Source organism: Podarcis cretensis, assembly GCF_951804945.1.
Source record: "Podarcis cretensis genome assembly, chromosome: 1".
Classification (NCBI taxonomy): Eukaryota; Metazoa; Chordata; class Lepidosauria; order Squamata; family Lacertidae; genus Podarcis; species Podarcis cretensis.
In genome coordinates, this window is record NC_137170.1 from 46079272 (window position 1) to 46103091 (window position 23820).

General features: G+C 41.7%; 1 protein-coding gene across 1 annotated transcript in view; it reads right to left on the bottom strand.

Moving 5' to 3' along the window:
* The window catches only part of LOC307226988 (cytosolic phospholipase A2 epsilon-like), a 38874-nt gene that overhangs the window by 14147 nt on the left and 907 nt on the right, over positions 1–23820 (bottom strand). The window contains exons 3-14 of the mRNA XM_079996007.1: positions 19364–19434; positions 17103–17239; positions 13011–13142; positions 11329–11369; positions 10836–10878; positions 9856–9919; positions 8384–8541; positions 5961–6041; positions 4837–4874; positions 4051–4186; positions 2265–2401; positions 317–539 (exon numbers count right to left, since the gene is read on the bottom strand). Coding sequence (XP_079852133.1) covers positions 317–539; positions 2265–2401; positions 4051–4186; positions 4837–4874; positions 5961–6041; positions 8384–8541; positions 9856–9919; positions 10836–10878; positions 11329–11369; positions 13011–13142; positions 17103–17239; positions 19364–19367 — 1194 coding nt within the window. The 5' untranslated portion in view covers positions 19368–19434. The remainder of the gene's footprint in view (positions 1–316; positions 540–2264; positions 2402–4050; positions 4187–4836; positions 4875–5960; positions 6042–8383; positions 8542–9855; positions 9920–10835; positions 10879–11328; positions 11370–13010; positions 13143–17102; positions 17240–19363; positions 19435–23820) is intronic.

Genomic DNA, 23820 nt, shown 5'->3' on the forward strand with positions numbered 1-23820 from the left:
ACCTTCCAGATCAAATGGATGGGGCACACAGGAGACATACAGAGAGAGGACAGAAAAACTCCATTGCCCAGCTAAATCTCCTTGTGATGGTGAAAACGGTTCAGTGGATACTGCCCAATATTTTAATATATTTAGATGCAAGCTTGTGTTGTTGTTTCCATCCCAAATCTTCACAACAGGTGTGCTGTCAATGTAAATTAAAGAAATAATAGCAAACACCCTTTCCCCTTTCTGTGCTTAATTTGTTTCATATTTTCCCCATATGCCAGCCCACATTATGCTTCCCACCCACTCCCAAAAAGTATTAATACAATACCTCATCATTAAACATGGCTTCAATAATGAGCCCCCAGAGATCTATAAAAGAGAGCTTATATCCATCTCGGTGCCTCTGACAGATTTCCTTTTCATAGTATGTTAAGTGCCTCCGAGAAAAACAGGAAAGCTTGTTTTTCATGACATGTTTCCGAGCATCACTGATGTGCGCTTCCAAATCTTTTTGCGACCAGTTGGCATCTTCATATAAATTTATCATGGTCCTAAGGAAAATAAATTTAAAAAGGAGAAGCTAAAATTGTAATTGGCCACAGACTTTGGGCAAATACAAATGGCCACTTATCAACTAGCAGCTAATCATGTTACGGGTGCTCAAGGAATTTTTTGCATCCACGTTCTAAGGCAAACTCACCTGATCTGCACTCCATGGACTATTGTGCAGATCAGAATGTAGCCTTCCTTAGAAAGCTAATTGCTTGAGGTAGCCTGGGGGTGCTTTTTTAAAAAAAAAACTTTTGAAAAGGTAATAATAGCTACTCCAACCAGTTGGAAAGCAAAGCATCTGCCACTGTGCACATTGAAAATGAGACTGTAAATGCCCCTAGAGCAATGGGACACAAGGACATCCCATTTCTCTCAAGGACCCATATTGGTCCCAGAGACATTTGCTCTCAGGAGTGTTTGCAGCCCCATTTTCAATCCACTCAGAGGAAGCCATGCTATCACCTGTTTTAAAAAGAAGAAAATAAATGTCAAAAGGCAGGCCTAGGGCCACCCCACAACTCTCTGTCTGGGTTAGAATGTTCTTCAGAGTTCTTACGGGGGCAGAAATGCAAATTAAAACAGGAATGGAACAGAACAGAATTAAAATGAATACATATGAAAGTGAATTAGACTGAACTGTCTATCCCAAACTCGGCCCTCCAGATGTTTTGGGACTACAAATCCCATCATCCCTGACTACTGGTCATGTTAGCTAGGGATGATGGGAGTTGTAGTCCCAAAACATCTGGAGGGCCAAATTTGGGGATGCCTGGTCTATCCCTAGTTGATGTGACTATTCAATGAGCAACTCATCTAGAACATCCTGCCAATCAGTTAGCAGCATTTTATCACACATCTGCACCCAATCAACAATCCAGGGAAGCAAAGGACCAGTTAAATTATCCTCACCAATTTTCATAATAAGTTTCCACATCACTTTCATATATAAAACAAGTTTTCACTGAAATACTGTTTGGTTCCAAGGATTTTGCAAATCTGATGCAAACAACAACGAAGGTCATGTTACCCACCCTCTCCTCAAAATAATAATAATAATAATCTGACTCTTAACTGATTTGAAAGTTGCTAAAGATTCCTAAACAATGTAAGTTGTTGTTGCTTAGGTCGGAAGCTTTTCAAAAGGGTTGCCTATGGTCATATCAAGACTAGGAAACTGATTGTATTGTGTTGCATTGCAGTTTGGTCTCAGCATCTGACAATGTTTGAAATGCATATATACAGTACTTCATTTCCCTAGAACTACAGACTCAGTTTTTTATTTCTGTTTTTCTAATCGCACTGAGTATATTTTCCATTAATTAATAAATCTGAAAATTGGGGAGGTAGTTGTGGTGACAAGGCTTGGTTCCATTGAATCAGGACCATGAAGTCACCAGGCTTATTTTGTGATTTTTTTAAAAAAAAATCCTTGGTAAAATTGCACAAATTCAGCATAAATAATTTTTTTATTGTTTGGTTTTATAAAGTGACTGTTATGCTAAACAAAATGGAATGGCAGGGGCTATCCAGGGGAGGTACAGAAAGGCTTGCTTCTATTTCATGTGGTACAAAGTTTTCCATGGATGTTGAACGCTAAACAACAACTGAAGGGATACACATAAAATGTGCCGTCACCTCATGTGATTACCCCATGGCAGAAGGTTGTAAGTAAATTCTGCAGGGCTGGATACATCCCTAATAGTTTTGCTCCATGTTCTCCTTACCATGTTGTGCCAGATAAACCAGCGGTGTATGAAATACAGTCTAAGAGATTCAGCTTCTGGAGACCTAATAGGCTGCCATACATCGCAATCATGGATCTTACGCCACCTGCTGTTGTCATCACAGCCACAATGGGAACCTGAATAAATTTGAGAGCAGTTATTCACAAATTTGCAAAAGTGGGAAGATTGAAGGACTGAGCAGAATCACACACACTTTTTTTTTTTTAACAAAAAAGCTTAATCACATATCCAAAAACCTCATCAGGGATGGAAGATTCTATCAATTTCAGTTTCTCTCACTTAAATTTAGTTCACTACATTTCCATTTATCTATATATTTAAATAAAATGTTCTCACAATATTCACCAGCATTTTAGTACACATCTTTATATGCAATTTTGCCAAAGATACACAGTTTTTGTTGAAGAACTGCGTCACAAAATGAGGAGAAATGTGGATCTTGGTTCTGGTTCTGGTACCTTGGCTATGGAATGCCCTCCCCATTTCCATTTGCTGAGCACCATGCTTCATTTTGGCCTTTAGTGAGGGGGCATCAAAATGGAAGGTGCAGGAACTGCTGCTGCTGCTGCTGCTTGGGCTGCCTCCTAAGTTGTCTGTTTCCCAGCTTGCTCACATGAAAGCACAGGTGAGTTGGGGGAGATGGCAACAGCTGTGGAGCATTACACAGATGCTGACAGCATCCCCAAAACGCAGGGCACTGAAGTGTTGAAGTGAGGGTCCTACGAAATTAATGAGTGAACAGAAGCTGAAGGAGTAAAAAGGACAAGCCAGTACTCTTACGGAAGGAAGGAGAGAGAGAAAAAGTGAAAGCAGAAGGATAAGTGGGTCGGCTGCAAGCACAGCCAGAGCAAAGAATGATTAAGAGCAATTCTGGGTTGTTCAGAGTTATGCCAAACCAGGAAGCAAACACTGTACAATACCATAGGCTGGTGAAGAGAACCGATACACTACAGGGGGGAAACCACATGGTGTAGGTAGGCAGGAAAGCTCTACATTATGGGATATGAGATAGAAAATGTGTCCTGTGGTGAAAAGGGATTTCCAAGAGCTAGTGGTACAGGTCCCCCCAGGTAGTCCTGGGACTCTCAGGATCCTTGGGACCTAAAGAAGATTATTTCTGACAATGGTGAATACAGGCAAGTGTATAATAATGCACACTAGGGCAAACAAATCTTAACAGAATCATTTATCAACTTCTGCTCACACAATCTAGGCTTCTCACTCTTTTTCTGTCTCCATACACCTCCCCACAGTGTGGGGAGCTTTAGACTTCCAGAGCTCTCCCTTCAGGGCCCAACTCTCCACACATCCTCCTCCCACTAGGGATTAACTTTAAAGATGTGAACGGCAAACAATTATTTTATGTTACAATAGTATACATGAATGTGTAAGATATTATGCATGAATTAGGCCATATGAAATAGACCTTCTTGGTAGTGGTGCCCACCCTGTGGAATGCCCTCCCATCAGATGTCGAGGAAATAAAAACTATCTTGACATTTAGAAGACATCTGAAGGCAGCCCTGTTTAGGGAAGTTTTTAATGACTGATGTTTTAATGTACTTTTAATCTTTGTTGGAAGCCGCCCAGAGTGGCTGGGAAAACCCAGCCAGATGGGCGAGGTATAAATAAATTATTATTATTATTATTATTATTATTATTATTATTATTATTATTATGCATGGATGAACATGTGGCATGGACATATATGAATCCCTTTGCCACTGTTTTCTCTGCTCATCTTACATTGTGGTGGACATTATACCTCATCATCCTGCAGATCATCTTGAAGATTAAGAGCATTTTTCAAAGCAGCAGCAACGTATTTCTTGCGCTTAAAAATGAAGTCCTGCTCCTCGGGGCATACATCAAATCCCAAGCGCATGTCTAGGTCATTCTGGCTAAATGATACAAACTCATATCATAAACTTGAGCAGCTAAATACACATAATATATGCATTATGATTTAAAGAAATTCCAGCACTCCAATGTTTGCTGTCAACAATTTGTATTTGGTACTATTTGACATGTAAAGGTATGCAGTATTTAACAGCAGTTGATAAAGAACTTGGAACAATATTTCACATTTGATTGGTGAGTTTATAAAATTTCATATTTGGAAACTGCCAAATTTGAAAACAATGAAGAGCTGCCAACCAGTTTAAAGAATCTAGAAGGTGGAAGTAAAAATCCTAGATTCAAATCTGAGTTTATTTTTGTTTATTTTAAAAAATCTGTTCAAAATCCAAATGACAAAAAGAAATTGTGTCAAATTTTGAAATATTGTCACTGCTCTAGCTTGAAACATCAGAAGTTGAACCCATGCCTTCCCCCATTCCTACACAAAGTGCTTTAGCACTACATGCATACCTATAAAAGCCAAGCAGAGAAGGATGTTCAGAAGGAAAGGTTACTTTTAAAGCAATTAAAGAAAGCTGCAAATTCTGTTAAATTTTAGACACACACACACACAGAGACACACACACACACACACACACACAAAAAGGCAAAGATTGAACTGCAAAGTCACTGCAAGGAGAAAAATGCTTACCAGTTTTCTGCTGTCACAAATACATTATATGCTTTGTCCTATAATAAAAATAAAAAAGTTATGATTTCCATAATCTTCAAAAGAATTTTGTTTGTTCTCCTCCTTTATTAGTCCAACCTGATGATCATAATAAATAATAAGCTGAACCATCCTAACGTGATGTCTTGCAATTCATTGCTCTCGGACTCCATCAGTTCAGTTTACACAAGGGAAGTATGCTTTACAAAATGCATATACAGTGGTACCTCGGGTTACATACGCTTCAGGTTACATACCCTTCAGGTTACAGACTCTGCTAACCCAGAAATAGTGCTTCAGGTTAAGAACTTTGCTTCAGGATGAGAACAGAAATCGTGCTCCGGTGGCGCGGCAGCAGCAGGAGGCCCCATTAGCTAAAGTGGTGCTTCAGGTTAAGAACAGTTTCAGGTTAAGAACGGACCTCCGGAACGAATTAAGTACTTAACCCGAGGTACCACTGTAACAGTAACTTACAACATTCATGCAACAGACCATTCAGGGAGTTAACTTCAGGTTATGAAGAATAAGTCCACAGATGCAGGTTCAGTGCTTATCCATTCTCTGACCTGTTTCAGATTTCAAACCTGTAACAGCCACAATGTCCATCTCTGTGTATCTGCTGCACCTTTGTACACTGCATTTTGCCCCTATCTCAGAACTACTTTGAAGCTTACACTGGCTCCCTGCACTCAAAATGGGTGCTTCATTCATTTCAACAGAAGGCCAAATCTGCATGCAAATTATTTCAGACCAATGGATCAACTCTCTCTATTAAAAATAATGGGGAGTCCTATGCATACAAAAGGTTTGAGCACACACAGATCCCACCACTGGAAGAATCAACGGTCAGCTACAATCCAGACAAGCAAATTACTAAACCACATTTTCTCCATTTACAGGTAGGTAGCTGTGTTGGTCTGCTGTAGTCAGAACAAAATAAAAAAATTCCCTCCAGTAGCACCTTAGAAACCAACTAAGTTTGTTATTGGTATGGGCTTTCGTGTGCATGCACATTTCTTCAACCTTCCTGACCAGGTGCTCTCCAGATGTTCTGGACTACAACCCACATAGAAAACAAAATAAAATTGTTTGCAATCAGGACTCACGTTTGATATTTCCACTCTCTCTCCTATGCGAAGCTGATTCAAGGGCAAAGTTAGGGAGTTCATGTGTCCTTTATCTGAACACTGAAGGAGGAAAAACAAATGGTCACAACACAATATGTTTTTAAAACCAAAAGGCATATTGCTTACCTAAAAGTTGCCTGTCTCCTACTGCAATGACTAGAGAGTAAAATTACTAGTAATGGATCTATTGTGTAAACAGCACAAATTAAATTACATAATTCTGTGCAGAATTCCCCCCTTTGCATCATTTTTTCCTATTATTATTCTTATTAGAATACCTTTCTATTGGATTTCATAAACAAGAATCATAGGAATAATGAATGACACAAATAAATAGACCAGGTTTTCGCATGTCATTTGTGTATCACAAAAATAGCATATTAAATTTGCAGTAATATCTACAGCAAATGGTTCATTATTAGTGCTCAATGTATAAGCTCTAAGTTCATGAATTTGTTTAAACAGAAACAAAGGGGAAACATGTCAACTGTAGTTTATTTGTTAATCTCTCAAGGAGGGATATTTCCCAAACTGTTTTGTGCCAATGGTCTAATGTTGTGCCAGAAAGGTCTTTCCAGTGTCTGGTTACTAATGCTTACTAATAAATAAATAAATGGCTTACTAATTCTTTATTATGTAAATCCAGATTGCTGCCTTGAAATATATTTAATAAAGCTCATTCTAGTTTGACTTCCAATTGTTTTATTAATTTCTTTAAATATCAAATTCCAGAAAGGCTGGATTTTTGTACATTCCCACCACATGTGGAGATTTCATTCATTCATTCATTCATTCATTTTGTATACCACCCTTTGTAGATCTCAGGACAGTTCACAGCATAAAAATACAAGCCCCACCAGCAATGTGGTGAGGCGCCAGAATGAATCATTGTCAGCTTCCTGTTATCATTTGTTTTTATTAGAGATAATAGGGCCCAGATGTATTTAAGATTTTACTAAATATTCATAACTAAGTCCCATCAAAAGCATTAGGACAACTAACTTCTATTCGTTTTAGTGGGTCATGACTAAGCATGGATGAATTTGTCAATATCATTTTCTCTTTGTTTCTCACTATTCCCATATTTAGTTCAGTTCTCAATAGTTCACCAATCTGCATTTTTAAAATAGCATGTTAGTGCATTTTTGCCTAATATACACATTTTTGCAAAACCATTTCCCCTGATATAATGCCTTTTTTTATATTGTTTTCACGAATATATGCATTTGTCTGCACATCTTACCCTTGCAGATGCATTCTTGGTACGCATTACTTGACTGGAAAACTGCATTGCAAAATTCAGAGAAGCACACATTTTGCAGGATGACTGTGCTTTGGTTTGTGTACTATTTCAGAAACCATAAATTAAGTAAATTCATTAAACACAAACTGAACTGAATTTCTCTTCCATCTCTTTGATCAAGTGTAACTGATCATTAAATTTTGCATTGACTGATAAGCAATTGATACAGTAGCACCTGATTCTAGATCCTTTAAACCTAGCTCGCTGCATTCCAAACATCTGAATGTGTGACGCCTGCACAGGGAATCTCTTAAGTACAGTACAATGGAACATGATATTCTTAAAGGGCTAGCTTTTGCATTTCTTTGTTTGTTTTAAAGCAACTACTATGGCCTCATTATGACTGCATAAAACTAATTACGAATACGTAACCTGGAGGTGGGAGGGACACGGGTGGTGCTGTGGGTTAAACCACAGAGCCTAGGACTTGCCAATCAGAAGGTCGGCGGTTCGAATCCCCACAACGGGGTGAGCTCCCATTGCTCGGTCCCTGCTCCTACCAACCTAGCAGTTCGAAAGCACGTCAAAGTGCAAGTAGATAAATAGGTACCACTCTGGTGGGTAAATGGCGTTTCCGTGCGCTGCTCTGGTTCGCCAGAAGCAGCTTAGTCATGCTGGCCACATGACCCGGAAGCTGTACGCCGGCTCCCTCGACCAATAAAGTGAGATGAGCGCTGCAACCCCAGAGTCGGCCATGACTGGACCTAATGGTCAGGGGTCCCTTTACCTTTTTAACCTGGAGGTCACATTTTTGCCAGATACAGAGCTGGGCATTGCAGGATAGGGTGCAGCTTCCATGTTTGGTGGGGCATTCACTACTGTGCCCACCTCCCTCTCTATTTCCCATAGCTTCTGTTGCCTCTCTCCTAATTTCAGTTTCTTGTTTCTAATGTCATTCATAACTTCCCCATGCCCCTAGTCCTTGTAAAAAAATTCCACATTCCTTAGAAAAACCAAATTGTAAGAGCAGAACTAAATTGTGAAACAAGCAAAGAGCATGCAATTTGCTTGACTTGTGCTAAGTATTCTGGCCAGCACAGCCTGAAGATTTTATTGATGGTGTTCAACTTGGCATTTGAAATGGGTGACCACTACTTACACAAATGCAGCTTTTCTTTGGGAATTCCACTTCCAGGTGTGGGTTACAGTACTTGACATAGTGGAACACTGTGGAGTTTGGTGGGGCAGATCTAGAACCATTGCCCAGTAAAATGCTCTGAGTATCTTCAAGGGATCCTTTCACTGTAAATGTGAATTCTTCTCCCGAGTGCAGAGCAGAGAACACAAAAGAACTTCAGTAATAAAGTACACAGAAGCAGTGCTTTTTCTCTTTAAAAAAAATGCTTAGGAGTACTCTCATTTTCCTACTCATATTGAAATACAGCCCCTCAATGAGGCCAAACTTAGATTCACAAAATGTTGAGGGGTATTCGTACCTCTGCGTACCCCCAGAAAAAAGCACTGCACAGAAGTACATCTTTATTTATAATATTTGTAACCCCTCCCACCAAGACCAGGGCAGCACATCTGTGCCTATTCTAGTTTCTCCTTACAGCAGAGCTAAGCCAAGTCAAGAGATAGCAACTTGCTCAAAGCCACCCAGCCTGCCAAGAAGCAGCTGAAGAGCTAGGATGGGAGTGGGGATTTCATGGGGAGAAAGCTGCACAATGATGACCATAATACCTTCTTCCCCAGTGCAACTGCAGGGGGGCTGCAGTTTGGCAGGCTGTGATGGGGGAATACAATTCCCCACATGCAGAAGCAGCAAAATTTTGCAGCAAAAAAAAAAAGTGGATTTTGGTAGTGTCAGGAGAGAGGTTGGAAAGCAACCATGCACACAGAAAGCGTATTTTTAGTTGGAGCAAGAGAAGGATCTGTCTGCAGAGCTAATGGGAAAATGAGAGACATTTACATGTCGGCTTATGCTTCCAGACTTTCTGCGGCAAATGTCAGGAATCAAGGGTACCGCCACCTGTTCTGTGCTAAGTAATGAAAGGAGGAGAGTTAGTTTGATGAAACGTGTTCAACATGCACATTATCAGCCCATGATATGGAGATGGGAGTTTAAAGCTGGATCCAAGTATAAAAGGTAAAGGTAAAGGTACCCCTGCCCGTACGGGCCAGTCTTGACAGACTCTGGGGTTGTGCGCCCATCTCACTTAAGAGGCCAGGGGCCAGCGCTGTCCGGAGACACTTCCGGGTCACGTGGCCAGCATGACATCGCTGCTCTGGCGAGCCAGAGCCGCACACGGAAACGCCGTTTACCTTTCCGCTGGTAAGCGGTCCCTATTTATCTACTTGCACCCGGAGGTGCTTTCGAACTGCTAGGTTGGCAGGCGCTGGGACCGAGCAGCGGGAGCGCACCCCGCCGCAGGGATTCGAACCGCGACCTTTCGATCAGCAAGCCCTAAGCGCTGAGGCTTTAACCCACAGCGCCACCTGCGTCCCGGATCCAAGTATACTGAGTCCTTATTCAACGAACCTGATACTAATTTCAATCCTGGCTGCACTGAAGTCCTCTGAGGACTGTGTGCTTGATAGCTAGTGAGGTAAAATAATTAATAATCTTACTTCTAGCTTTTTTCTTATTTTCTCTTCCATACACCTCTACTTTTAGACAGCCAAGTTCCCGAGACTGCAAGGTAAAAGACAACAACTGCAGACCTCCAACATTTCATATAGAAAATAGGGTAACATTTGTCAGCATACACCTACTCACACCAGATGCCCTGGCAGTGTCCTTTATTACAAACTGTTGAAGGCTCTTAGCTCGTTACAGGTGTTATAATTATGGCAATATAGTTCCTTTCCAAGTCCTGGAAAACTACAGTTTGAAGTGGAGAGATTGTTCTATCCTCGGAGGCTCCTCACTGTCCAGCAGAAAGGAAGACACCAAGTCTGGGGCAACCCAGTCAAATGGGCCAGGTACAAATAATAAAATTATCATTATTATTAATACAGAGTCACTACCAAACTAGGTTCCTGATTCTGAGTCTGGTGCTAGTGATCAGATGACTACTGAACTGGCAAACGGGAGCCCCCTAAAGCAGCTCCCACAGCACTGAGGCCCATAGAGTCAGAACCAGGATGCTACAGAACAGGGTTGGGGAACCTCCGGCCCACAGATCGATCTTGGCCCACACGACAATTTTCCTTAAACCACACCCACCCACTCATTACATCAGTTAATTGGTGAGAGTACAGGCTTCAAGAGACATCTCCCCCAGGCAGCTAATATTTCCAAAAGCCACCCTTTCCCTCCCTTCGCTTCCCATCAGGTGATCAGGAACAGAGGAAAATTGTCTTTTGGATGAATTGTCTGTGCATGGAACTCACACAGCTGTCTGAGAGCAAAAGGGAGGCCATCACACAGGTCAGCAAATGTGTTGCCCTCTCACAACATCCAAAATTGGTGCCCACTTCACTCTGCCTAGTGGTAGGATCGGCCGTCCTGGGCAAGGAAGTATTTGCTTATTTATTTCAAACACCCACCTTTCTATATAAAACTTCAGAAATAAGAGGTATAATAGGTATGAATACAAAGAACGTACCACCAGTACTCCATTTGTAGCAAGGCTTTCAGGCAAATCTGGCCTGATTAAAAGAAAGAAAAGTTTGGATGCATTAATTGGCTATAGAACTGCATTGTAAGATTTGGAAAATGTTGAAGTACAGCTGTGCTTCAGCCAGTGGCGTAGCGTGGGTTGTCAGCACCCGGGGCAAGGCAAGTGATTTGTGCCCCCCAACCCGTGGATTTGCGCCCCCTAACCCGTGGATTTGCGCCCCCTAACCCTAACCCCCAGATGTTGCGCCCGGTGCGGCCGGGCCCCCCTGCACCCCCCACGCTATGCCACTGGCTTCAGCTCATGTATTGTTTCAGAAAGTGTGAATTTGGTAGACTTGCCTTTAAATGCAAACTGAGCCAAATACCCACCCTTTTCCCCTACTAGGGTAAAGTGCCCATTACGATGCATGTATTAATTTCACTGGGTCTACACTTAATAAATTAAACTGATACCCTTGGTCATCTCAGGTGTTACTCACATCTGTTCCAAAGTGAACTCCACTTCCAGCACCTCATCCTTCTGACATTGGAAAAGGGAACATAAAGAAAGGAAAGGAAATGTTCAAAATAATAACATTGATAAATATACTTCTGAACTGATGCTGTTCTACTTGGCTGGGAGCTCCTTCGCAAGCAACTCTTTCCTCTAAGATATTCCTTCCCCTTTGAAAATTGTATGTGTATCCTGTTACATTGGCAACAAATATCTATTTCAATGTGCTTAGGTATGTTCCTGCCGCTGAGGGCCTTGCCTGCCTCCTTCCATCTGGGCTCCGTTTTTGTTTTTTAAATTGCTTTTATTTTTTATCTGTCATTTTAAATTGTAATTGATATTAATGCTGTATTCTTAGTTTTAGATTTTATGATTTATGTGGAAATTGTTTTCCATTTGGTTGTGTACTTTTTGATGTGTTTTATTTATTGCTTATGACTTTTGTTACGCTGGTAATTATGTAAATCTTATGTTGTAAGCCGCCTTGAGCATTGTTTTATCTATGGAAAGGCGACATACAAATAAAATGATGATGATAGTGGTGATGTTCCATTCATGCAGCAAAGCAGAATCCTGTATTCCTCTATGATGCACCAGAACATATTTTGTACACAACAGGTAAGGTGAGTAAATGTGCCACTCTAGGGATGTTCTAGCTGGCTCCCTTACATAATTCATATGGGAAAACACAGGCATCCTAAACCCCAATAAACTCAATAGTCCAAAAATTGAGGCATATGATAAAGACATAAGAAATTCAGTTACATTTTACATATGTTTAAATAATTTCCATATATACTTTTTTATTGAAGAATCCCAAGAAGCTACATGAAGGCGTGCAAATTTACATATGCAAATTTGTCAAACTGGCATGCCTAGTTGGTTTCTGATTGAAAATTTCTATAAGTAACTGATATATTTGCCTATACAGTGGTACCTCAGGTTACATACGCTTCAGGTTACATACTCCACTAACCCAGAAATAGTGCTTCAGGTTAAGAACTTTGCTTCAGGTTGAGAACAGAAATCGTGCTCCGGCAGCGCGGCAGCAGCAGGAGGCACCATTAGCTAAAGTGGTGCTTCAGGTTAAGAACAGTTTCAGGTTAAGAACGGACCTCCAGAATGAATTAAGTTCTTAACCCGAGGTACCACTGTATGCATTGCTGTGAATCCAAAGTTGGGTTTTCCAACCAATCTCTAAAACAAGGCACCAAACTACTTAAAAAAGCCTTTAAGAAAATGATGCCCACAATAAGCCATTTTGAAAACCACTCTGACAAATATCACAGAATGAATTACAGAGGAGAACAGAAACAACAGACATGTATAAACTATATAAACTATAGACATGTACAATATATATAATGAAAAGATAAAAAGTCTGGAAAATTACTCTGCATGGCAGGTGTTAAATGGGAACACTGAAAGAATGAGAAACAATAGTATACACTGAACTTTGTTGTTGTTGTTTAGTCGTTTAGTCGTGTCCGACTCTTCGTGACCCCATGGACCAGAGAACGCCAGGCACTCCTGTCCTCCACTGCCCCCCGCAGCTTGGTCAGACATATACACTGAACTAATTAACTATAAATTACAGGATATTTCAAAGAAGCCCTTATTAGTCTGCATCCCATCCTCCCAAACTGTATATGTAATTTTGTCTCTCACCTGTTGATTCAGTTCAAAATGCCTGCAGACTGTTTCACCAGGCTGGAGCTGAGCTATATCAAAAAGAACTGTGCAAAGCTGGTCATCCCTGAAGGGAGTATCTTCATCACATACTTTCAGTTCTAGTACATTCTAGGGAATAGGGAAAATTAGTCAATGTGTGGTGGGCAAAACCATTTTGAAGACAGGCAGCATTAATGTATGCTTGGGGTATTCAAAGGAGTATTTGGAATGGGGGTGTTGTAGTATTGACTTCTGAACACCAGAGCAAGCATCTCTTCTTGACACATCATAAAAATTTATCCTGCTCTTCTTCCATGACGATAAGGAATGAAAAATGGGTCATGGTGGCAGTGAATGACAATCAGCTGGTTCAGGAAGAAGAGAGGGAGTAAAATAATTGGTTGCTTTAGGCACAGGAGGAACATTTAATGGTAACATGACTCACAACCCTGCTAAAACATACGACAGATACTCAACCATCACTTAACTACTTTAAAAAGCTCACTGTGTCCCTGTGTAGGAGGAATCTTCCCAAATCCATCCCAAGATAGCAGCACCTAGATCTTCAAAACAAAACCTTAGATTGAATATCTTTTGCTTCATGTTTACATTGATTAAACTAATGAGAACTCTGCTCCCCCTGAAAGTGATACTGGAAACGTCAGAAATTACACATCACTGTTGTAATTATTATTGCTATATATTTATTTATACCCCGCCTTTTTCCATGACAGGAATTCAAGACAGCTTACAGATGAAACAGAAACAGCTAAAAACATAGGGGAGGGAAACAATAATTTAAGAACAATTAAAATTTTATATAATTTAAGCTATATATAAGTGTAAAAGATCCAGTGCTTTTTTTTTCTTTAAAAAAATGTTTAGGGGTACTCTCATTTTCCTATTCATATTGAAATACTGCCCCTCAATGAGGCCAAACGTAAATTCACAAAATGTTTAGGGGTATGCGTACCCCTGTGTACCCCCAGAAAAAAAAGCACAGAAAAGATCTATTCAAAAATATGCAGATAATTACAATAAAAACATCACAGCACGAACCCTTTCATTAAAAGCAGTCAATTCCCAAAAGCCTGCAGGAAGCCAACAAGGAGGGAACCAGTCTAAATTTTTCTAAGGAGGGATCTCCAAAATCTGGGAGCAACCACCAAGAAGGCCCTCTCTCACATAATAATAAAAAATAATAATTTTATTATTTATACCCTGCCCATCCAGCTAGGTTTCCCCAGCCACTCTGGGTGGCTTACAGCATATATAAAACATAATAAAATATCAAACATTAAAAACTTCCCTAAACAGGGCTGCCTTCAGATGTTTTCTAAAAGTTATATAGTTCTTTATTTCCTTGACATCTAAAGAGTGGGCATTCCACAGGGAGCATGTCTGTGAGGGTTACAGGACCAAGAGAAGGGCCTGCCCCGAAGATCACATAACCCAGGCGGGTTCATATGATGGAATATGGTGTTTGAAATAGCTGGGACCCAAGCCGTATAGAGCTTTATAGGTCATAACCATCACTTCAAATTGTGCCTGGAACGAACTGGTACCCAGTGGAGCTATTGTGAAAAATGAGTTCTATGCTCCCTATAATTAGACTTTAGAGCTGTCCCAGGAGATTATATAGAAATCTGATCTAAGAGAGACTAATGAAAATTATGAAACTTGTGGTGACTTTTTCACCATATACTTCGAACCACACTCAGGCCTCCTTCATATGCAGAGCATATGTGGGAGCTGTTCCCACATGACACATCACTGCAGTTATCAAGATAACTTAGGTAAGGACACTGGGTACCTTATGTTAATCTAATAGATACAAACATGATTTTATTGTGATTTTATTGTGATACTCTTTCATAAGTCACTGTGGGAATCCAGACAGAAAAGAAACCTGACAACACTTTACTGAGGAAACAGGGAGGAAGGGTAATAATTTGAGGAGAAAGGAACAGAGAAGTAGCTGGATTTGTAGCTGGTTTACTGACTGAACCCAAAGAGTACTCACTAATGGTTCCTTATTATTTTGGAAAAAAGCGACAAGTGGGATGCCGCAGGGTTCTGTCCTGGGCCCATTGTTCTTCAACATTTTTATAAATGACCTGGACAAAGGAATTGAGAAGATGCTCATCAGATTTGCAGATGACACCAAACTGGGAGGGGTAGCTTAACGTCATGAAAGACAGAATTGGAATTCAAGAGGACCTTAACAGACTGGACCAAACTAACGAAATGAATTTCAGCAGGGACAAATGTAAGGTTCTGCACTTAGGCAGGAAGAACCAGAGCACAAATATAAGTTGGGGGGGACACCTGGCTTGCAAGTAATACATGTGAAAAGGATGTAGGGGTCTTAGCAGAGCACAAGCTTAACATGAGTCAACATTGTGATGCAGCAGTAAAAAAAAAAAAAGCAAATTCTATTCTAGGCTGCAACAACAGAAGTATAGTGTCCAGATCAAGGGAATTAATAGAACCACTCTATTCTGCATTGGTCAGACCACATCTGGAATACTGTGTCCAATTCTAGACACCACAATTTAAGAAGGATATTGACAAGCTGGAACATATGTAGAAGTAAAGGTAAAGGGACCCCTGACAATTAGATCCAGTCGTGGCCGACTCTGGGGTTGCGGTGCTCATCTCACTTTCTTGGCCGAGGGAGCCGGTGTACAGCTTCCAGCATGTGGCCAGCATGACTAAGCTGCTTCTGGCAAACCAGAGCAGCGCACGGAAACGCCGTTTACCTTCCCGCCAGAGCGGTACCTATTTATCTACTTGCACTTGGCGTGCTTTCGAACTGCTAGCTTGGCAGGAGCAGGGACTGAGCAACGGGAGCTCACCCCGTCGTGGGGATTCGAAACGCCGACCTTCTGATCGGCAAGTCCTGGGCTCTGTGGTTTAACCCACAGCGCCACCCGTGTCCCTTATATGTAGAGGAGGGCAACCAAGATGATCAAGGGTCTGGAAACCAAGGCTTATGAGGAACGGTTGAGGGAGTTTGATATGTTTAGCCTAGAAAAGAGGAAACTGAGAGGAAATATGATAGCCATTTTCAAATATCTAAAGAGCTGTCATGAAAATGGAGCAAGATTTCTCATGCTTTAGAGGCTAGGGCCCAAACCAATGGCTTCAAGTTACAAGAAAGGAGACTCCGACTAAACAGAAAGAACTTTCTGAGAGTAAGAGCTGTTTAACAGTGGAATGGACTCCCTTGGGAAGTTGTAGAGTCTCCTTCATTTTTAAGAAGAGGTTATATGGCCATCTGTCATGAGTGCTTTAGTTGAGATTCCTGCATTGAGGGAGTTGGATGCCCTCAGGATCCCTTCCAACTCTACAATTCTATGATTCTGTGAAGAGGATGTGGCCCTTGATCAGGGAACTTTTGTGCACCAAGGCATATGCCCAGTACCATCTTGAGGCTATTTCTGCCCTGCCACCACTACTGGGCAAAGAGGCTGATTAACTGAAATGTGGATGGAAAAAGAAGTGGAGGCTAACTTGGGAGCTGGCAACTGTTGACCGAGGGGGCAGAGGATTAGCTGTTTCTCCTCAATTGAGAAGCATGTGACATCCAGATGTATGGTGCACACAGTCTTCTATGGAGAGAGGATCATAAGACATATCCAATACAAAAAAAAGAGGGGGGGGAGAGATCTGGATAAATGAGCACAAGGGAAATACTTTTCCACATTGAAAACCTATCTTTCTCCAAGTATTTATTGTTGACTTGGAGGCCCCTCATGAAATTGTGATGCCACTACAAATCTATGATTCTGTTATTTTGTCTTTCTTAGTCAAGGCCTTGTGCAGTGCAGGGAGGCGGTCAGCAAAACATATAGAGGAAAACTCACTCAGAACTATACACCCAGGTGCCATGTTCCCTCAGGGAAAATCTCTCTGGTTGCTAAGCAACACCTCCTCCTCCAGCCCTTCTGGCTTAGCTTACTTACTGATAACAGAATTAACCCTCTAGTTACATACTAAATGATCCCTGCTGTTGTACTTATCAACATGGTAGGTGGTTTTTTTCTTTTTATTAAAATCAATAAAAACAACCAGTGAAAACCTTACCTTCACCACATTCTGGATTCTAAAATAGAAGGTTTCATTCCAGACTGGATCGCTACTATTTGAGATCGTTTTCGTCCGGGTATTACCATAGGAAGCTGTCGGTAACCTCAAACTTATGTAACAATCACTTGGACTTACTGCATGTTTTTAAAACAACAACAACAACCAGTTAAAACCAATTACAATGCATTCTCACCTCACCTTCACCACACTCTGGATTCTAAAAGAGAAGGTTTCATTCCAGGCTGGATTACTGCTATTTGAGATGTTTTTCATCTGGCCATTAGCAAATGATGTTAGGAAAACAGTCTTTACGAAACAGATAAAAGTTCCTGGAAGCTTTAAAGAGGGTTCCAGAACTTTTCTTTAGTGTGTAGGAATGGCACTCTGGGCTTAATTGGTGTCAGCTGGAGGTGCAAATAAAGGGAGGAAATTGCAGGCTGCAATTTCCGCACAAGGAAAGCACACACACACACACACTGTCAGGACGCACACTGCCGACAAGTTTAGAAGTAAGACAATGTGTGCTGCTGATACTGTGAGTTTTGCTGTGTCAGCATTGTTAATTACTAGACTGAGATTATACCATGATGGAGAGATAAACAAAGAATGTAGATAGGTTGTATATAATAGTAACAGAAATGCTTGTGCAACCAGTCAAGCAATAAAGAAGCTCTTGACTGAATTGAGTACAGTGGTACCTCGGGATGCGAACGGGATCCGTTCCGGAGCCGCGTTCGCATCCTGAATGCAACGTAAGCTGCAACAGCGCATCTGCGCATGCACGTGCACAGGTCGCGTTTTGCCGCTTCCGCACATGCGCGCGACGTTATTTTGAGCGCATGCACAAGCGGCGAAACCTGGAAGTAACGCGCTCCGTTACTTCCCTGTTGCCGCGGAGCGGCACTCAAACGCGTTCAACCTGAAAACCCGAGGTATGACTGTACTTACATAACAACCAATTTGTCTTTCTATGTATTTGTTTTGGGGGTTTTTTCAAGTCATTTAGTCTCAAAAAGACAGATACGCTCTTATTTTACAAAGTGCTATATCTAGAAATATAGTGTCCTCTATCAATTAAAACATGCTTGGTGTACCTGTGTCCTCCACCCCGGATGTTAAAAGGCAGAGGAAGAGCGCCAGGCAGGCCACAATTTATCCCACCCCCCGGGAGCAGGTCCAAGTGCTGCTCATTGCTCAGTTGGGCCCGCTCTCCAGGGAACAACTGTCCTAAGACTGATGGCATTGGCCAATTGCCAGCAGGGCAATCCAACCAGCCATTGGTTGGATCACTGTGGTCTGGCCGCAACACCGCCCACCATAGAAGGTGAGTGGATTCATTGAACTCCAACTCCCATCAGCCCCAGCCAGCATGCCCAGTGGTCAGGAATGGTGGGAGTTAAGCCCTAGCAACATCTAGAGGGCCACAGCCTAGCCACCTGTGAATTAAAAGAAGGTTGTTGTCCTAACATACACCTTGGAATTTGGAATATCTCATGTTCACGATATTAGGATCAAGATATCAAATAAGTCAGTCCTATTAATCATTTTCCTATTTAAATCCTGTTGAATAACAGGCTGCTCTTCTGAGAAATAAATAATTACAGGATCATGTTCTTTTGAAATGATACTATGACTACAGATAACATGGGAAAGCTTGTTAGTGGCTATTGCAATCGGTGTTCTAAATGCTATATTTCATAATGCAAAGAGTAGCATCTACCTTTTCCTTCTCAACAGACAGCATAGGCAGGCAAGGAATTTTGGGAGGAATTCCACGTTGTTGTGCTGTGTTATGGCAGCACAAGTATTTCTGCTTCCCACACAGAGCAATCTCCTCTCTTCTCCCCCTGCACACTGTTTGGGGGTTCTTCTGACCTTTCAGAGCCAATTTTGGGGGGCCTAGGGGGGTGCATGGTGGAAGGAGATGGGGGAAAGCCCTGCTGTGCAAAGGTGACTTATTGCACTGTCTCCTGCTAGCACATCTGTCTAACTGAATCTGGCCAAGCAACACCAACATGTCAACAGAGCTTACAGTGCTAATGACTACTGTGGCTTCCATTAAACAGTAACAACATAAAATGAATGAAAATATTCATTAAATGTTTTTCACTAAATAAATTTATTTAAATATCATTAAATACATAAAAATTTAAAATCCATATTTAAAAAGGATCTTAATATTAATTCAATCCATATTTATATGCCAGCATTTTGTGAGACAGATTTGTAGCTACTCAGGATCTGCCAGATACTCACACACATCTGCTCGCTGGAGATTTCTAATTCTTATAACACGTACAGAGAGCAAACAAAAGGGAGGTACCTGTACCTGAAAGGCAAAGTGGAGAAAGGAGAAATATATAAGGAACACTTAAAGTGAATTTACTTCCTTTCTCTGGGCAACGCTCAAGGCAGTTCACCATGAAAAAGAAGAAAAAGTAACAGATATCACAAGAGCACAGTAGTAAAAGATAAAATAGGTAAAGGTAAAGGACCCCTGACAGTTAAGTCCAGACGCAGACGACTCTGAGGTTGCGGCGCTCATCTCGCTTTACTGGCTGAGGGAGCCGACATTTGTCCACAGACAGTTTTTCCGGGTCATGTGGCCAGCATGACTAAGCGGCTTCTGGTGAAACCAGAGCAGTGCACAGAAACACTGTTTACCTTCCCGCCGGAGTGGTACCTATTTATCTACTTGCACTTGACATGCTTAAAGAGGACACATATTGAGGTGAGACCTGGAAAACCGACCCCCTGTGTTGTGGGTGGGTATTATTGGTAAGCCACAACACCCGATTGGTAGGTCCCTCGAAGCTGGGTGCAATCTGGCCAATGGGACGCAGTCCAAACGGTTCAAGGGACCCATGCACATGACCCAGAGCTTCCTCTTTCAGCGCGTGCATTCGGAACACCCACCCACCTCTCCCTACTTTTAGGGGTTTTTACTTGACCTTGCTATGCCGTCGTGTGTTGTCTGTCATTGGAACAGGGGCATGGCAGGAATTTTCCCCACTTGGCTGATTGGCTGTTGCCATTTCGGTTCCGCCTGCTGCATAGCAAATTGTCACAACTTGTAAGGTTGCGGATAGGCTCTGGTTCAGGAGATAGGGATGGGAGAACACTCTCGCCATCCCTATGTATTCCATTAAAGGAATCCAGGGACTCAATGGTTTGGTCAACCCCTGAGAGGGGGTTGTGCCCGTGCCTGAGTCCAGGGGGACATTTGGGTGGTGGAGTTAGCCCATTCCCAGCTTTCCACTTATCCAGGTGTTCACCCTTGGCTGACCTATGCTGGAACCCTGGGTCAGTGCTACCTGCATGGCAGGGAGCTAGTCGAACCAGAGCCTATGCAACCAGTCACTTTCTGTAATCAATAAAGTTGTGGCCTAAATTATGCCAAAAAACCAAACCAAAATTTTGAGTCATGTGTGAATTTATTTAGGGGAAAGGTTTCTGGGTCTGAACACGCAAATGCAACGAAACAAAAACACAGCACACTGATTTGCTGTGGGTTTTGTGGTGTTTTTTTAAACCAACTCATTGCCATTTGCGTTGTACCTATCCTTTGTTCAGAAGAACAATTCTAATAATTGCCAAAGATAGCCTCTATTTGTTTTAACCTTTATTGATAACCTCCAGCTGCATTCCAGCCTTGTGTACAGGTCCTGTGTCCCCCCCCCATAAGTGCCATGACACACCTGCCAAGTGTCCCATTGTAGGTGGGATGGCCCCACTTTTTAGAAGGCACCCTGGGTTCTGCTTTCATCTTGGGGTGCCTCGATTTCATGCAGCAGGCAAGGGGGCAAGGGTGAGTGGGGCATATGGCAGGCAGAGATGGGAAGCAGTGAGGGTGAGGGGGGGGTGGGGAGGGCTGGTTGAAAGGGCAAGGCTGGGAGGCAGCGAGTGGGTGGGAAATGTCCTGGATTTTTGTTAGGGAAAATTGGGAGGGTATGCCATGATACTAGTCCCAGCAGGAAACCATTAATTAAAATTTTAAAAGAAAAAATTAGAGAACATAAATCTCACCCATTTCCTCCCAAGGGGGCATTAATGTAACATAACGCAGGGTTCATCAATTAAAATGAAAACTCCTATACATTTTCAGCATGGAATAACAGATCACTGGTCTCTACATACAATAGAAGGAACCCGAATGGATATCTTTTACTAAGTATTTCTGCTTCCTGTGCTTAGTCACGTTGTAGGTGAAGCAAACTGCATAGTGCTCAAATTCCAAGGTTTTGAAACCAGTGACTTCACTCTTGCATTTGTTAAGGCTTCCCAGCCTTGTGCAATGTAAAATGTTACCACAGGCATCACTTGCATAATTGTTTTTTATGCATCAGATACATCTTTCATTCAACACCACACACAAAGGATTCCTACAAGTAGCTGATTGATTATGGTCTACAACTTCCTGCTTAAAAGTTACAACCTTTCCTACACAACCCACATGCAATATTGATGATATGATCAATCTACAGAGCATGCATATGCCTGTTTTAATTGTCCTTCCCAAGCTGTTTTCCCTCTAAGAAAATTAACATGTGTTTTCCCTTACAGTGTTTATAACTACAATGCAAAGAGAAGGAGCACATAATAATTTCATTTCTATACTGCTTTATATTTTTAATTCTAAAAAATCTTAAAGCAGTTTACAACCTATGTTAAAACATCAAATAAAACAATCTGGAATAAAACATCACTGAAGAAAGTCCAGCATACATTTGAAGCAACATGATTAACAGGAAGCTAAAATACCATTTCAAAATATTTCAGAATGAAACATTACAAAAGAGGTCAACTAAAGAATGTTGTTAACACAGCAGAGTTAACAACAACCACTTTATCTTAAACATCTCAAAAGAAAAGAGCTTAGTTAGCTGCATTCATTATTCAGTGCTAAAACTATGCTGTGTCGTGTCCTGCATCTTTTGCTACTCATTCCTTTTGAAGTGCTATCCTATCACTCACAATGTTGGGGCCCATCTCTTTAAAACACAAGTCCCTCTTTGGACAATATGTGGCTGCCACATACAATGATTCAACTTTTTTAAAAATCTAGGAACAGTTTTTGTTCATGTTTTCTTAAACAAAGATTTGTCATGTCTTCATTCCTACTGTACTCAGGTATCATGGGTGATCCCGCGTCCCTACACAAAGGAGTATCCAGATTGTATATTGATAATAACTCCCAGCCATAATTAGCAGCCCCATACCAAATCCTATGCCACAAACACATTATCTGGGCTCAGTAATGGAGATACCATCTAAGTATGCAAAGATACCAGCAAACAACATTAGTCTAAAGTGTACACTTGTATCGAGTAACTGCTGTAACAGAAATCGTATGGAAACGTTGTGAAGAAAATTGGTCATGAAAGTAATTTTGGCACGAGCATTTCTACATGGGCTGAATTCTTTCTGCAGTTACCATGTGACCCAAATTTTAGCCTTTGTTTGATGTTCAAACAAGTTGACATAGTTGGCATCCATCTGCCTTAAGAGACAATGGAGTGCGCCTCTGGGGGTGAAGTCAAAGCACTATGTTAGCAGGATAGAACCTTTGGTGCGGGACATGTCATGCTCCTTCTGGGATAGTTTGTCCACCTTTTGTCCCCACCCTGCACTCAGCTGTCACCTGTGGCTCCTAGAATCTGTCTCCAAGCGACAGTGGCCACACCCCAGGAAAAAAACAGGTCAGCTGCATTACAGCAACATAATTTGAAAGAGGAATTGCTGTACAGCTGTTTCCCCCATTCAGTGATTTTGGCAAAGAAAAGATCAGAGCATTAGGCCTGCCAAGAGAGTTTTTGCATATGACCTGAAACTAATTTCAAAGCAAAGTCTGGTGAAGCCCTAACAAAGTTTCAAATCAGTAAGAATTCTAGAGCACCTTCTAGACCATTCAAAACTGTGAGATTAAACCCTCCAGTGTGCGGTGAATTGTTTCATAGGAAAACAGTTAGGGGCAGAGGTGCCAGCTTGTGAGGGCAATGGGGGGTGACATCACGATGTCCCTGACATTGTGCGTGTGAGCATCACAGCTCCCTAAGCCAGGCAGAAGCTTCCTGGACACTGGAAAGGAGATCCCAGGGCTCTGACAGGATGCTGGAGCCCTGCTGCCTCCTTCCTAAAGCCAGGTGGGCTTTGGGAAGGTGGCGGGAGGGCTCTTGGACCATTTAGGCAATTAGCCTAGTCCCCCTAGTCAACTGACTGCACACCACTGGCACCCACTGCCCCTATCTCCCCAACTTCCATACACTGAGTGGGCCTGTACACATGTACAACTTGTATGCTGATAGCTCTCTCTTCATGAGAGAGGACCTAACTTTTTGCAGGGTTCCCAAGCACACAGACGTATGAAGGTGCTTTATACCAAATTAAATAATTGGTCCATCTAGTTCATTATCATCCGCACTAACAGACACCAGCTTTCACTTTTTTTAAAAAAACATAAAAACAAACCTTTTTAAAAGGTTTGAAAAGCACTTAGCAATAAGTGTCAAGGAGAAATTGGAAATGTTGAGGATAAAAATGGCTTACAGCTTCTCTGCACTTTGCCTTGACTACAGATCCTCTATTAAGTTCCCTTTTGGCAATATGAGCCGCTAGTTTTACAGTCACAGAGGGTAGAGGTCATGGGAGCACTGTGTAGCTTTGCCATCAGTGGTATCACAGGCACGTTCCACTATGAGTGTGTGTAACACACACA